The sequence below is a fragment of the Anas platyrhynchos genome, chromosome 5 (genome assembly GCF_047663525.1).
Source record: "Anas platyrhynchos isolate ZD024472 breed Pekin duck chromosome 5, IASCAAS_PekinDuck_T2T, whole genome shotgun sequence".
Lineage (NCBI taxonomy): Eukaryota > Metazoa > Chordata > Aves > Anseriformes > Anatidae > Anas > Anas platyrhynchos.
In genome coordinates, this window is record NC_092591.1 from 6,425,930 (window position 1) to 6,441,378 (window position 15,449).

The window sequence follows — 15,449 nt, forward strand, 5'->3', positions numbered from 1 at the left end:
AAGTTCGAGGAGCCAAGAACTCAAACTCCCAACTGAGAGGATTTTTTCTTAAACCTTCCTTACAACAACCGGGGAGACACTCGGGTCAGCAGGCATCTGACTCTGAAGGGTTTGTTGCAAGGTGAGGTCTCCAACTTCTCCTTGTTCCAGTTGTTTGAAGTTTCCCTCTAAGTAAAGGGGATAAAAAAAAAATCATCGTCTAGCTATAGATCTGTTTATTTCAAAGCAATTCAGAGGAGCCCCTTGAAATGTCATCAAAGGTAACCTCTGCTGGAGCCGGCTGTCTTGCCCGCAATTTGAGCAGGGCATTCAGCAGTGAATTCAGCACCCTTTGTGCTGGGTCTGCCACTCATCTGACACCTAGGTAAGCAATTTCAGCTCCCCGAGCCTGCAGAAAACTAGCTTAGGTAAACAATGTTATTAATAATCAAAACCCGGGCTGGCTTACTGAGCTGAATCTGAGCTGGTGGAGCTGCTGCCTGCAAATGGGATTGAAATCTTGCTGGGGTTTCCAGGCTGCGAGGGGGGTGTTTATGGCAGCCCTGTGTTATTGTCTTCAGCAGATTTTTTCTGTAGCCCAAACCGTGCTGGGGTATTTACATCGACTTTTCCTTGCAGCCCTGTCGTATGGGCTCTATTTGGTCCTGTCCTGTTGCAAGACTAGCAGGTGACATAACCTGGTTAAAATCATATATTTTTAATGTCAGCCTTGAGATCTGTCGTACTGGGGCCTCCTCGTGCTCAGCAGATTTTTGACATTCACTCTGCTGGCTGCAGTTGTGTGCACAGAGCTATCCAGGGGAACTAAATAGAAGAAAAAGCCGTCAGCTCTGCCTGTTTGCTGCTGCTTGCAGCAAACCCCACGCCACGGAAATTTTTTGTCCATTTTGTTGACTTCCTAGCCACATTCACACTGAAGCAATGAAAACTGTTAGACTGCATTCATCAACCAAACGGCATCTCGGTTCCTTGAGACAGCCCCGGACCTACTCTCCAGAGCACAACCTCCCAGTTCAGCTGTACCCCACATTGCTGCCCTTTGGTCCTTGTTGTCCCGGGGGACCCAGGAGAGGAGCAGCCGATGGGGGTGCCTCCAGGACTGCTTTTTGACTCGGGAGGGTTTGGGATCAGGTCTGCAGCGAGTCAGCGGAGGGATGAGTTGCTATTGTGGGCTGCTGCTTGGAGCCCAGCTTTGTGCATTGTGGTTTTGTGCTCAGGCACTGCAGCCTCCGAGGCAGAGGTGCATTTGAGTAGCACCTAGCAAAGGCCCATTGCAGAGTGGATTTCCCAGGGTTATTAAACGAAGAACAATGAACTCGGTTTGTTTTACCAACACGCTTTGTTTGGGCTGCGTGGACTGACCGTACCACAGGACTGGTTCAAACCAAAGCGGAGGTGAGCGGAGAGCCCGGTTCTTACCTGCTCAGGGGCTGCCAAGTAACCCTGGCCACGCATTCCTCACCAACAAACATCCCACAGAGAAAATCCGGCTTCTGGTGTGCATCCCCCACCCGATAAAACCAGCATCTGCAAGGATTCTGTGAGTAATGCATCAGCAGCTCATCGCAGAGACCTGGTAAAGTGAACGAAAACTCTGCCTTCAGAAAGAGGCAGGAGTGCAGCGTGTGCTGTTGCATTGCTAAATGCTCCACTCTTTTCCAGGCTGGAAGTATCCTGCTTGCTTTCATGCACCCAGTGTGCATTATGCAAATGCTCCGTCTGGAAAACAGCCCAGATCTCATGTCTGCCCCAGCGCTTTCTCTCTTGGATGCTGCAGATAATCAGATGAACAGTAAATCTGCTCCGTGGAACAGAATTACATTATTGTTTCTTCCTCAAACAACTTGTCAGCGATTTTTCTTTTCTTCACCTCCTTGAAGAGCCTAACAGATCAAAAAAAAGTGAAATCTGGGTGCCAAATACAGTGCTCTGTGTGTACCTTCAGCAACGCATCAGCGGGTACACCACTGGGAGTGTGTTTGTCTTGGAAAGATTGGGGATGATTGTGTGAAATGGTCCCGAATACTGACACATTAAAGGGGTTTGGGTGTGTGGGTGGAGGGAAGCGTGCTGGGGGTTTGGGCTTGTCCTTTGGATGTTTTTTAGCTCGGTTTTCTTACTTGATTGCACTGTCTCCGTCCTCCTTTGGTGATTTTGGGAGCCTTTCCTGAGTTCCAGTAAGACTGGCAAATGGAAGAACCCCAGAGGTGTGCCCGAGGACTCCCTCTGGGGAAAGTGCCACCAGGGTGAAGGAAGGAGAGCAGAAAAGTGCAGCCCCACAGAGAGCAACGCCAGCAGAGCGCAGCCATCCCTTTCCTTCCCTCGGCACGTGGCATGTTCAGGTGAATCTCGGGCATCCCTGCATGGCTTAAAGCGTCTGGGAGGACAGCGAGGCTGGAGGAGATGGCGAGGAAGAGGAGAGACCCCCAAAGGAGCAGGGAGGACGCCGGTGATCTCAGGTGTTGCTGTGTGGCTCTGGGGCCCCGGCTTCCCGACACAGCCACGCTGAGCGGTGCCGAGGCCGCCTGTGCGGCGGTGGAGTCGTAGGGATTGCAGCTCCACGGAGCTCTCCAGCAGTTCCAGTCATTCCTGATGAAGTGCCGGTGACACGGCCCTTGGAAAAGGGAAAAGGTGAAGGAAACCCACCCCCAGGAACGGCCGGCTCGGTTCTGAGGCTCTGCACCCAGGGTAAATTACACCTCTCTTCCCTTGAAAACAGGAGGCTTTCTTTCGCACGGCGATGAGAAGCCAAAGGGTCGGAGTGAACCCCCTTAAGGCTCATGAAGAACAAAAATACGACGTGTTTTAAGCCACGTGAAAGGTTAATGGGGAAGATCAACACAGAGTGGCTGCAGCGAGGGAGAGGGGGCAGGCTCCGCGCCGGTCGGGGAGCGTGAAGCCGTGGGGCAGGGAACACACAGCTCTTCAGCCTGGTTCAAAAATAATAGTGCAGGCTTTTCTGAGCTGCAGTTTAGTCTGCCCTCAGTAAAAACAAGTCACGTTAAAAAAAAAGAAAAAAAAAAAAGCGTGCACCAGAAAAGCAAACCTCTTTTTCCTGGTTTCTGCTTATAAGATTTACAGGTACTTAAAATAAACCTATGAAAAACAGACCCAGTGTGCTGGAATTTGCTAACTAGTCAGAGCAATTACCTCCAGGTCCCGAGACCTAACCGAGCCTGCCTTTTGGAAGGAAGACTTGGCACGAGCTTCTTCCTGGGGCTGCTCTGAAGGTGAGCATGAAAAGCCGTGCTGACCTCTGCTAGAAACCCCAGGAATCCAGCTCCGAGATGCTGCAGCCCTGGCACGGCAGGCGCTGGGCAGCGCAGGCGGGGAGCTGCGTGGAGAAGCCGCCGAAAAATCCATTCCCTTCTCGTTGTGTGGCTTCAGCCTCGCGGATTCTTGCCATTGCCTGGTGTGCCACGGTCATTAAATGGGCTGGGAGCATTAATTAAGGATATTTAACAAGAAGAGCTCACTTGACAGCCAGCGGCGCGTCGTGCTTGTTGGGCAGGAGCAAGGAGAATTAATGCGGGTCGTCATAGTAGAAGTTGGTCTGAGCCTTTTTGGCCATAATGACTTTCTGCTGCTTCAGAGATCACGTATGAAGTAACCTGAGGTGCTGTAATATCTGCACATCAGGCCTTCCTACGAACCCAATGCCTCCATCCTTTCAGATGACCTTAAAAGGGTAAACAATAGGTTCTGCCTTTCTCCTCCTTTTAGTGATATATAAGAAAAACAGCAAAAACCACACAACCAGCCTTTGGTAATATAGGAACACAAACTAATCCCCTGTTTTCTCTGGGCTATTCCATGCGTGAGTGGAAAATGAAGCTTGTACGATGAAATAAACATGATAGCAGTAAGATCGGGCTGTGATGGGAATTGATTTTATAAGGCTCTATGGCTTGGAGGGTGGAGGTAATTTCACACCAGTGTTTGGAAGGAAATTATTTGTTATAGTCAGTATCCCTGCATCGTTCCTGGCTGGGGGAAAAAGCTCCTGTTTCCCACAGCAGTTGTAAAAGGCCGTTGGGAAGGGTGAGATTTTCCTCCTAAAATACTAGAGGACAAGTAACAGGAATGCAGAATGTTCTTTTTTTTAAAAAAAAAGAAAAATCTATTAAATGCATTCTCCCACAGAACGGGAGCTCCCTGCAGGCTGTCTGTCCTTACAGACTGAGATGCCGACAGCTTTGCTGTTAGGTTTGTAGCTCCCTTTGCTCTCAACGCTGTCAGAAGAGGATTTCTTCCCCCGGTGTCTGTGTCCACACCGAGGAGAAGCAGCGCTCTGGTAAGGACCGTGCTCCATCCCCAGGTGGGACCGGGCAGCGGGGCTCACGTACACCCAGCCACAGGAGGCAAATTGTGTCTGAGCTTCAGCATCCTCCTCACAGTAACTCAGAAATGCTGCTCGTGTCTGTGAGTTGCGGTTATTAGGTTCATGAAATAGTTCTGAAAGTGTAATTAATCATTTTTAAGTAACCTCTTTCTCTACACATTTATGGCATCAATAGGTATGACTGTTTATTATGTCTTACCTATAAAATCTGACCTGGTTTATATACTCTTTATGGAAACAATGTATAGTCATAAATTAAAAGATGCAACTGTTTTGGATATTTTACTGGTGGTCCTGTATTTTCCTGCCAGAAGTGCAGCTGGTTTAGGTTTCTTGGGATAACATTATAAAAGGCTGTATGCGTTTTGCAAGTTTATGCTTGAATTGCCAAGCCAGAGGTGGAATGACTCAACCTTCCCAGGAGCAACATGTACCAAGTGATGAATCAAAACAGCCAGCTGAAGCTCGGTGGCTTGCACTGCAACTGTGAAAAGCAGTTCGTGTTTGTGGCATTTTCTCTGGTGCTTGAAGCTCGAGGCATCGCGTTGGTAGTGCTAAGCACAGCCTGTGCTTTTTGAGTTTTAACTGTTTTTGGTGGGGTTTTGGTGCAAAACTAGCTGAGAATCCGTTTTGACACTTGTCTTATGTGGGATGCAAGAACTGTAGGATGAAAACGCTGAAGCCCCACTGAACAGACACCTTTAAAGGGAGCTCTCAGCGTGCAGTGACTGCGTTTGGGCCCAGGGAGCCGAGGGCCTGGGGGAGCAGCAGTGTGGGTGCCGTGTTCCAGCTCACATTGTTGGTCTGCTGGGTTGGGGGAATTCAGACAGCTCTGAGAGCTGGTCCTGATGCTAAATGAGTTAATGATGGGGTTTGGAGTTTTTTTTTTAGCCAAAATGTTGACGACAAACTCGTACTGATGTAATTGCCTGGTGTTGGTGGACTTACTGCAGATACCGATGGGCCTGGGAGCAGAAAGTTCAGCCCCATTTTTTTCAGTGCCGTGGCCGTGCAGCTCGCCCAAAGGTCAGCTGTCAGCCCCAGCACTTCTGTGGGACTAGGGAAAGCTCAGTACTGACACGTCCAGAGGTGCCTTGCCGTGCTTTCTCCTAAAAAGCAGCCTCAGCCTCGCCATACTGGAACCGTGCAGGTGTCTGATGTATTTTTTCCCGTGCTAAAGTGATGCTTCTCTTTATTTTAGATACCTCAACCACGTACGAGCCGCCTCTCCGCAGGATCTTGCCGGGGGTTACACTTCTTCTCTGGCGTGTCACCGAGCTCTACAGGATGCTTTCAGTGGCCTCTTCTGGCACCCCAGTTAACCAGCGTCCGCCAGCCTGCGAGGAAGGGACACTGAACGGAGTGGGAAGCAAGTCAAGCCAGCAAAGGTTGGGTAAAATTGCTGCCATCTGCACAATGGCTAAGCTGCAGTCACTTTTCTGTGTAAAACCAGCTGTGTTTTAAGTGTTAAAAGCAAAAAAAAAAAAAAAAAGTCCACGCGAGAGCTTTGTAAAATGGTAGATACATTTTTGCGGAGGGGGAAGCTCGTTAGTCATGTGGCACTTTGCTGAGGGAGGCTGAGGCAATAAGCCACATCTAATGGAAGATGTGAATAACTCAGCTGTGTATGTTTGAGGTTTAAAAAAACACACTTGTAAATTTTTTTTAAATAAAGCCAGACTTTTTTATTAAAGTTCGTGGTTTTATTCTTATTGCAGGGTTTTATTTGCACAAGCATTTAAATGCCATTTTGATTATAACATTTAGTGTCAATATTCAAGCCTGCATTTTCTTCCCATAAAACTCGTTTCCCCAGTTCAGGCAAGTGGGTTTTTGCTCCTGCCAGCTGGATGAGACGAGAAACCCTGGAACTGTGCTGACACAAGTGTTATGTAGGATCCCTCCTGATGTCACTTGGTTGTTACCTTTGACTGGAAAACGAGCAAAACCTTTAGCTGCAAACCTTTCAACTGTGTTCCTCCAAAGCAATCTAAGAGGCCTTAAATAAGGCTAGTTCATTAAAGTAGTCAGAATTGGTTTATTTTTTCCCTGTTTAGCCCCGTTTGCTACTTTGCTGTCAAGTGTTTGGGATCTTCCTTTGGCAGGAGCATCCCTTTGTCTGGTGTTTGGGATAATCCTTCCCACTTGAGCTGCTGCTTTTGTACATCCCCTCGCCTCACTTTGTGGCGGAACGAATCCTGATCGCAGCAGAAGCGGGGTTCCTGTCTCGGGATGTTTTTTCCATGAATATGTAGAAATTGCAGGAGACTGGAAACCACTCAGGACAGGGAGCACTGCTAGAGTAAAGCCTGGGCCACGTTTTGTAGGTCATCCATTAAAGGTTGTTGAATACTGCTCTGAGGAGTGTACTAAATGAATGTATTTTTTGCTCTGTTGTAATAAAAAGAATGAGCTCTATTCCAGACTCGGTGCTTCTTTTATTAAGGAAGGGGGAGGGAGGTGCCAAACTTTGCATTTCCCTTTCTCTGAAATGCTGTTGTGTTGTGCCCAGAGCAGCTGCTGACAGGAATTGCTGCACACAAGGCTGAGAGGTGTTGAAAATGCCGCGCATAGCCTGCGGAGCACAGCTCCCCGCTGGGGAGACACCCTGACCTGAGGCACAAAACCTTTGGGAGCTCCCTGCTTCCATCCCGGGGCAGGGCACTGGGGGGCTGCATCGCTCCCGGGTGGTCAGGGGCTTTGTCACCGCTGTGTTGTTCAGGGAGGGCTCTGAGGAACAGCAGCAGCTTCGAAAATGAGCGTGAGAAGCGCAAGGGGCAGCTGGAGGTAGGCACACCGCAGTGTTAGGGAATGTAACGGGCAGCAGAGAGCGCTCCGTGGGCTGGAGGCGAGGTAGGACGTGGTGTGATTGTCACTGACAGAAAGGCCACGCAGGTTACAGATGTTGTGATGCAGCAGTAGGGCCAGGGAGGGAGGTGGGCACGTGGTGATGTTGCTAGGCGGGAGCGCTGAGCTGGGGCTGAAGGAAAATATCTGAAACCGAGGGCGATGGGAGTTCTGCAGCCACATCAATTCTTTGTGGTTGATGTTGCCCAACAATAGCTTGGATGGGGAAGAAAACCAAATCAAAGGCAGAGGCTTTTCAACTCCCTGCGGAACGCAAGCAGCCAGGCAGCGAGATCATGCGGGGACCGATGAGAGGAGCAGCCAGAGGTGGGGCAGAGCTCGGAGAGAGGCACAAAAGTCAAAGGAGGAAAAGGTCTGAGGGTGAGAGGCCCCATCAGCCACCTGCTGGTTTTCAGCCTGGTGCCTTAACGGGCGTGTGCCTAACCTGCAAGTGTGCACATGGCATCAGAGCCCTTCCTGCGCTACCTGTGGGCAAGCACTAAGCTAGGAGCCAACTAATCCCCAGCTAAATCCCTTCTTGTAAAAAACAGTTATTGCTCCAAAAGCCCAGGGCTGAGCATACGCGGCTACATGCGCCTCTTTCTACCTGAGGTCAAGTTTTTGAGAGGTTACCTGGCTTACATAAGAGCTGTTTGTGCATCTGCCAGCAGTAACCCAATACCCTTAACCACCAAAACCGTTTGTCAAAGAGAATTCTACTCTAAACAGTAAATGCAGGGCCCACGTAAGTCATCTTGCCAGGCCCTACGAAATATAAAAACCTGTTTGCACAGCAAACTGCACTTTTTCAAACTATCACTGCTAAAAACGATCCCAGTCAGTGTCACTGAATTGTCACAGGGTGTGAAACGGGAGTACCAAACACTGTTACAGAAACGCTGTTTTATTTTTTTGAACAATATCGATCTGGTTACTGGTCCCACGATTACAAACAGTAAATGCAGGAAGCCACGCTCACCAAGGAGAGCTGGGACACGTGCTGTGCATCGCTGCACCTCAGGCAGGTAACACAGGGGCTCATTGAACAAGGGGTAGACCAGACGGAACCTAGGAGTACCTTACACAAACCAGGAAGGTTGTTACCCAAGCTCTGGTCTTCAACTCACGACATTTTCTTCAGTGAAATCTTTGCCGGTACACAGCCGCTTAGAGGCTGGTTTTTCTGGAAGAAAAGTTAGAAACATTCAGTTAGCGAACGTACAGTAAACAGACGGACCTGAACCGCAAGCCACGCAATGCTTGAGGGATTTAACAAGTGATGAGCCTTAAGATCAGCATTAATGGCCACAAAGAAAACTGCTACAGCAGTAAGGGAGGTCTTTTCTTTACCAAGTGCCTAAGAGGACTTTCAAAAGACCCGCACCAAGCGACATTTTGACCTGCACCTCAGTGCCACGCAGTAACAGCATTGACACACAGCAGGAGCGGCCTGAAGGAGCAAAAGGTGCAGCGGGAGGGCTGCTCCTCACCTTCAGCAGGGCAGGGCCTCTTGTACAGCACATCCGCTGGAACCTGGAAGCTAATGCACAGCATCTCCTTGTTGGGGGCAACGTTCCTCACCAGGTACGTAGCACAGCGCCCGTCCAGGGAGGCTCCCAGCGAAGCCTCGGCCCGTTCCTGAATCTCTTTGGCTGGGTTTTCGTGCTTGGAGAAGCCGTAGCAGTGCACTGTGGGAAGGACAGCAGCACCACAGGGCTCTCCGACCAAGAGATGCCTGAAAACATCCAGAAATTCGAGAGCCGAGGCTGGCAAATTCATGACTATATGGACAGCGGGTTTCTGTGCCTCTTTTTCAAGCGCGAGCGCTTTACTAAGTTCCTCTCTTACTGGCCCCAGGAGGAAGTCTCTGCCATCCAGGTTGAACGCTTTGATTTTGTTGTCTACTTTGTTTAGCTTGCAGTTGTGCAGCAGCCATTTGTAGGATTCAGGGTTGAGATCGTTTGCAAATACGACGCACTTCTTCTTTGCTGCTGGGATAGCGAAAGGTCCAATCCCAGCGAAGACATCGAAAAGGACATCACCGGGCTTTAAAAGCTCAACGATGCGGCTGTGTTCTGTGGAAAGGCGGGGGTTCCAGTAGACCTTAGCAAAGTCCAACTCATATGAGATATTATTTTCTTTGACCTGAAAGTCCAAAGCATTTGGTTAAGTCTCTGCGTTCAAATTCCAGACAGGTTAAAGCAATACCAGTAATTAAGACGGCTAAAAACCAAGGGGCTTTATCAAAAGGTGATGTGTACATTGACATTTTTCCCATTAGCAGTGTACAGAAATCTTGGATAAACAGCCCTGCTCATCACAAATAGCCATCAGGAACGTTCCAACTGTCAATCCACATGACTGGCTTACGCACGTCTTAATCACCAGGTGGAAATAAAGCAGCAACTTCGAATGACCATAAAATAAAAATCTGAGGCTTTTCAAATGCTTTGTGGCTGTCTGAAAACTCCTTTATTGAAAGCAGATCTTGGGAAGATGCCTCAAACCTTAGCACAGCGTCTACACAGTCAGTAAGTGCCTGAGAGCGCTGCAGCACGAGAACGGCAGCACTCAGCCAAACTCAAAGCCGCTGGGAGCCAATTGTGCAGCCTGAAAAAATGCTGCGCTTTCTCTCGGGGTGATGGAGTCTGGAAACGGAGCCAAACCCAGGCTTTGCGATGGCCGCTGCCCTACGAACAGACCTACAGAGAAATGGTGCCTGTTCAGATGAGAGGGATGCAGGATAACACCCACTTTGCTCTACCACACCCGCACGGTGTGACCCAGATCACTCCAGCATTTGCTCTGCCAGCAGGGAACACGCTGAGGTGGACCTGGCAGCCCAGCGGTGTGCCAGATGTGTGCGTAATGAGCCAAAATCATCTGCAAAATATTTGATCGTCCCTTCTGACCTGACGGTTCAAATGCCTTCTGCGTCCATGTGCAGGCTGTTCTTTGCCACCGAGCTATTCGACTTCTTACTTTGCTAACCTCGTATTTTCTCTCCTAAAAGAGTAAAACTGCCAACAGCTATGAAAGATATTTTTTGGTCAAGCCAGCCGCCAAGGTTCCAGCTAAAGACAAGAACCCCAAGGGAAGAATACTCAGCAGTTTAATAATGCTTTTCACATGAAAGATCTCAAAATAAATGAGATGAGGTTTGTCCTCTAGCTGTCAGAAAAAGAATTAAGATCAGGCAAACTCTTGCTTAAGCTGCAAAGACAGAGAGATTTAAGTACAAGGACTGGTAAAATTAAGAAACATTTTTTTTTGATCAAATTCACTAAATGTTTTGGCCTCGGAGTGAGAAATACCCCCAAGTTTGTAACTAGTATCTCGTTAAGAAACCTGCTTCAGCTGCTTTTCCATGTTATTGGCAATAGGCTGTGATCTGGGGAGAACCCTTACCTGCCTGATCCCTACGGCTGTGAGTTTGCTCATGGCAAAGCAGGACAAAACGAGACAGCAGTAACTGCCAACTCTCACACTCTGAAAGAGGTGTGAGGAGGGGCACCGTGCAAATGAATGGTGTTATCAGTGTCTCTTCCTCACCGCTTTTTGGTACGCCTTTGGGTTTTAGCACATTAAATTTAAAATAAAAGGGGAAAAAATCCTGTACCTTAGTGACCAGGTTGCTCTCTCCAGCGAGCACTTCCATTTCAAAGTTTCTGTACGTGCTGTCAATAATGCTGGTTTTATTCACCACACAGGTGATGCCTGGATTCTTGTCGATTATAACCTGTCCTGAAAGAAAGGGCAGAAGATACGATGGTTGAGGGACTGCAGCCTCTTAATGTTCTAAGAGATACAAACTCGACAGCCTATAGTCACATTTATAAAAGTGTGTATAATAGAACAACCTCCCTCCAACGATTGCAGATGTTATGGGATCTTACTGAAGCACATACTTTACCCTGATCCAGTGCTCAGCGAAGTGTGACTGCATAAGAGGAAAGAGCTGCACTTTGTGTACAGGTAAGGATCTGCACAAAGCTATTTAAAGCCAAAACGTAAAGCAATGAAGAGCGCTTTGAAGTTTTCTTTGTACAGGTAATAACTTATAGGTAAAATAATTCTAAAAATATCTTTGGAAGTGAAGAATTACTTTTCTGATCAGAGTTTTTTACCTACCAATCAAATGTTTGTAAGGGAGCTGATGGTCCCTAAGATTGAAGTGAGCAATGTGACCGACGCGGCTAAAACCAGAGGTGACATCCTGGCCTTCAGGAAGGACCGCTCGGAGGATCTCCTCTGACTTGAAATTCTCGTAAGTCAGCTCCAAGTTATACCTGGACACCTCAGGAGGAATGTTAAGGTGCTTTAATACCTCCTGCTCTGCCTGTCCCAGCGAGAATTCGGGTACTTGATGAGGATCCAGTATAACAAGCTTACTGCCCTCATCTTCTGGATCCTCAATCACTCGCTTTAGCCCAGGACGCTGCAGTACCGTGTGCTTCAGGGCCTTCACCAACGCATGGACGATTTCTTTCTTTACTTTAAGAACCGGAACAACGACCGTCCTTTTGAAAGCTTCTCTGTTGAGCAGGGTCATCCCTCGCACTTCGGGATTTGGCAAGTACAGTTCGGGGCTGCCATTCTCCTCCATGGTTTCACGCATTGTACAGAAATTGGCTGTCTGAGCTGCTGCAGGGAGGCCAGGTATTCTGCCAGAATGTTGCGCCAACAGCATCCAAACTGCTGGAAGTGATGTATTTGGTGCAGCTGTCCTGGAATGATTAGCTTTCAGTAGTCTGGCAGAGCATCCGAATCTCCATAGCGTCCTAGAAGAGAAATCATTCATTTTATAGACATGATGTAACCATTCCATTAAAAAGGCTGCAAATCACACGGATTTGCTGCTCTCTTAAACCAGAATTTCCATTTGTACCGAAGAGCCCACAACAGCTTTGTAAAAGCCCTTTATTACGAATTCTACCCTACGAACTTCTCTCCCTCTGCAAACGCGTTCTTAAACTTTTAACTAACCTGAAGCAGCGCGATCAGCCCCTCCTGCCAAACCTCTGCGGCCTCTCCCTATTCCAATAAACGCAATATTAACCCCAGCAAGCCAAATAAAAAATAATAATAATAAAAATCGCCCCGCCGGCTCACCACCACACTCCGCATCCCCCGGCGAGGCCCCACGGGGGGGCTGCGACCCCCAGACGGGGCCCGGGCCCGGCCGCGGCCTAGGCCCAGGCGGGCGCGGGGCAGCCCCGCGGGTAGGCCGCGCGGTTGCCATGGCAACGGGAGGGGGGAGCGGTATCCATGGCAACCGCGCGCGCGCCACCCCCCCCCACCCCCGCCCTCACCTCATGCCGAGCCGCGCCGCGCGCGCTGGCGCCCCCGTGACGTCATCGCCACCGCGCGCACTGTGACGTTAAGCGGCTCCGCATGGCGGTGAGGGGGCGGGGTTTGTGTAGAGGCCACGCCCACTCTGTGTGTAGCCACGCCCCTTTGCTTTTAGCCACGCCCACCTCCTGTAGCCACGCCCCCTCTGGCTGTGGCCACGCCCCCTCGGTGCGGCTCGGCCCCGCCCCTCCCGGAGTCGCGGCGCGGGCGGGGCCATGGAGGAGCCGCGGGGGGCGCGGGGCTGGGAGGGGGGCGCGGGGCCCGGGGACGGGAACCGGGATCGGGACCGGGAATGGGACCAGGACCAGGACCGGGATTGGGACGAGTCCGCCCCGCTGCTGCCGCCGCCGCCCAGCAGCGTGCGTGAGAGGGGGGCGCCGGGAGGGGGCTGGGGGGGGGGGGATTTGGGGTTTGGGGTTTGGGGTCTGGGGTCTCGCCTCACATCGCCCTGCCCGCCCTTCCGTCCCCACAGCCGCCCCCCGGCTCCTCGTTCGGCTGCGCGGTGCTCAACCTGATGAACGCGATCATGGGCAGCGGGGCGCTGGGCTTGTCCTTCGCCATGGCCAGCACCGGCGTCCTGGGCTTCAGGTGAGCGGGGGGGGGTGGAATTAATTAATTACAGTTAATTAAGAGGGTGTGATTAATGACAGGGGGAGGGGAGCCAAGGAGCAGCGAGTGCTGCGGGCATCCTTGGTGAGTGCTGCCACCTCTGCTGTGGTTGCTCACATGGGAACACTGATATTGCTGCTCGGTGGTGATTTTTGGGGCATTTCCCCCATTGTACCCATATATTTACACCCCCCTGCACCCATATATTTACGTCTGAGTGCTGCTTTGCTACAGCAATGGGCCTTTGGGAGGGGGGTGCTTGCACATCCCAAATGCGTGAGCCCACCGAGCTGGGACTGGGCCAAGGCTGCCAGCTTGTACTGCTCTCTGGCCGCAAACCCGGCTTTATTTCACGTTAATCTTTGTGTTTCTGTGTCACGGCCTTGCTGTGATTCACGTCTTCACCCCACGCAGCGGTGCGTGATACGAGAAGCTGTGGTTTTAGCAGGGGTTGGGACAGTCAGTGACCAAGTGAACCGCAGCCAGCAAAGAAAAGCCATAAAATGAGGAAATTGGGTCCTGTGATACGCTGTGTGCAATGGAATCCTTTTTTTTAATGTTTAAGAAAGAAACTGCATTGACCTGTAAAAATGCCTTAAATTTCAACCTCTTGTATTTTCAGCATCTTGCTGCTGATTGTCGCCAGCCTTGCCTCTTACTCTGTGTTTCTTCTGCTCAGTATGTGCATTCAGACTGGTAAGCGGAAAGGATTTATCTGACAGTGATCTCCGAAACTTTTCCTTGCCTGTAGTAAAAAGACATGAACCCATATAATTATTTTAATTAACAACATGTTAACATAGTGCCATGTTTCACTGCTGTTGAAATATGTTAGATCTCTTAATGATTGCTAATTGCCATAGAATTGTCATTTCAAAATGCATTATAAAAAGGAAGTGCAAAACAATCTGGTTTCTAGATTTTCAGTTTTACTTTTTCTCAGAATGCATCTCTCATCTTTCCAAAAAGAGAGATCCCGTGTGTCTGTAGCAAAATTGTTTTGGTGCCAGTTGGACCACACCATTTTAGTGTGTGGTTGCCTCCATACGTAGTCTCGCTGTTGCTTTCAGTAAAGGCTTAAGAACCACAAACAGCCAACTTTCACTACCCTACTTATATAGACTTATTCACTGTTCAGCATGGATACCTGTCAGGTTTTGTAATCAAACTGAGTTGTTACGATTCCCATGGCACTCTGTGGATGTGTGTTATTACAGCATTTTTGATACTGAGTGTGAAGTCACGTTGCAGCCCTTAGTTAAAAATTATACTGCTCTGAGAATGTCTAGAGAGTAGATTCTAACATCTGATTTCTAATCTGCTGCTAATGTTTTAATTCTTGCTTTTTAAAAATTATTACTGAAATAACTGGCTGGTTTCTTGAGTTCTAGTATACAGAGATGTTACAGGAGGAAGTCTCCATCTCTTCCAGTCACCTGGTTATTGTTTCATCTCATCTGTTTTCCCCTCTTTTCAAAGGTGGTGGGAGAAAGCTTCCATTTCTTCCTTCTTGGCTGTGCTTTCTGTAGCTAGCTTTGGTCTCTGAGATGATTGCTTCCTGATTCTTCTTAGATCTGCTGCTCCTGTCTTCACCTGTTGAGTGATCTTCTTCATACGTTCTTTAAAAAAGTCTTCAGAGGTAGGGCTGCTTTTATGTGTGATACTGTTGGCTGTTTGATGATTTGGGACCAAGTCTCTGGCATTCTTTTTTTTTCCCTCTTGGAGCTCTGCTTGTTAGAAAGGACTCAAGACCTGAAATAAATAGCTAGAAAGATACATTTGAAAAAAGGGAGTTTGAGACAAGAGGTGAACAAATATCACAAAAAATGATCGGAGGTTCTGTATTACTTAGGCCCTTGGTAGTTATTATCTGGTAAATTGGCGTTGTTATCTGGTAAAATAAGAAGATATCCTTGCAAAAGAACTGCAGGGGATGGTGCAAAGGAAGGAGAGGGGAAAAACTGAACTTAGAGAGCTAATACACAAGAATGGTTTAACTCTTCATTTATTGTCTAAAGGCAAAATTCTGCCTCCAGGAAGAATTTTTGAAATGCATATATCCAAAAGCAAAGAATAATGGTGAACAACAGGGTAAAGTATTTTTCTTGTCTGAAACTAGCATTTTGTGGTTAATAATTGGTTATCAGTTAACGTTGATGGGTCATACTAGCACTAGAATTATTTCTAGATATCTGCTGGCTTTATGGCTCTCTCTTTTTTTTTTCTTTGCTTTTTTTTTTTTTTTTTTGGAGGGGGGAGATTTTATTGTAATTCCTGTAAATTATTGAACTAATTTCAT

At 48.7% G+C, this 15,449-nt stretch overlaps 3 protein-coding genes across 8 annotated transcripts in view; 2 read left to right on the top strand and 1 right to left on the bottom strand.

The window, feature by feature from the left end:
* Positions 1–6,760, top strand: part of MNAT1 (MNAT1 component of CDK activating kinase) — a 120,560-nt gene extending 113,800 nt beyond the window's left edge. For both annotated transcript variants that reach the window (XM_027459413.3, XM_072038174.1), the window contains exon 8: positions 5,544–6,760. In XM_027459413.3, the coding sequence (XP_027315214.1) occupies positions 5,544–5,664 (121 nt within the window). In that variant the 3' untranslated portion in view covers positions 5,665–6,760. The remainder of the gene's footprint in view (positions 1–5,543) is intronic.
* Positions 6,761–8,077: 1,317 nt separating this feature from the next.
* TRMT5 (tRNA methyltransferase 5) lies at positions 8,078–13,138 on the bottom strand. Of its 5 annotated transcripts, XM_072038173.1 has the most exons (6): positions 12,302–12,403; positions 12,176–12,223; positions 11,321–11,970; positions 10,809–10,933; positions 8,680–9,334; positions 8,078–8,372 (listed from the first exon to the last, which is right to left on the bottom strand). In XM_072038173.1, the coding sequence occupies exons 3-6, from the start codon at positions 11,877–11,879 to the stop codon at positions 8,308–8,310; spliced, it is 1,404 nt and encodes a 467-aa protein (XP_071894274.1). In that variant the 5' UTR covers positions 11,880–11,970; positions 12,176–12,223; positions 12,302–12,403; the 3' UTR covers positions 8,078–8,307. The 5 variants fall into 5 exon arrangements, with proteins under 5 accessions (XP_071894274.1, XP_038036035.2, XP_027315207.3 ...); XM_038180107.2 differs by lacking the exons at positions 12,176–12,223; positions 12,302–12,403 and adding an exon at positions 13,053–13,138; XM_027459406.3 differs by lacking the exons at positions 12,176–12,223; positions 12,302–12,403 and adding an exon at positions 12,502–12,659.
* Positions 12,718–15,449, top strand: part of SLC38A6 (solute carrier family 38 member 6) — a 44,805-nt gene continuing 42,073 nt past the window's right edge. Inside the window, exons 1-3 of the mRNA XM_038180109.2 lie at positions 12,718–12,900; positions 13,014–13,129; positions 13,773–13,846. Of these exons, the coding sequence (XP_038036037.2) occupies positions 12,757–12,900; positions 13,014–13,129; positions 13,773–13,846 (334 nt within the window). The 5' untranslated portion in view covers positions 12,718–12,756. The remainder of the gene's footprint in view (positions 12,901–13,013; positions 13,130–13,772; positions 13,847–15,449) is intronic.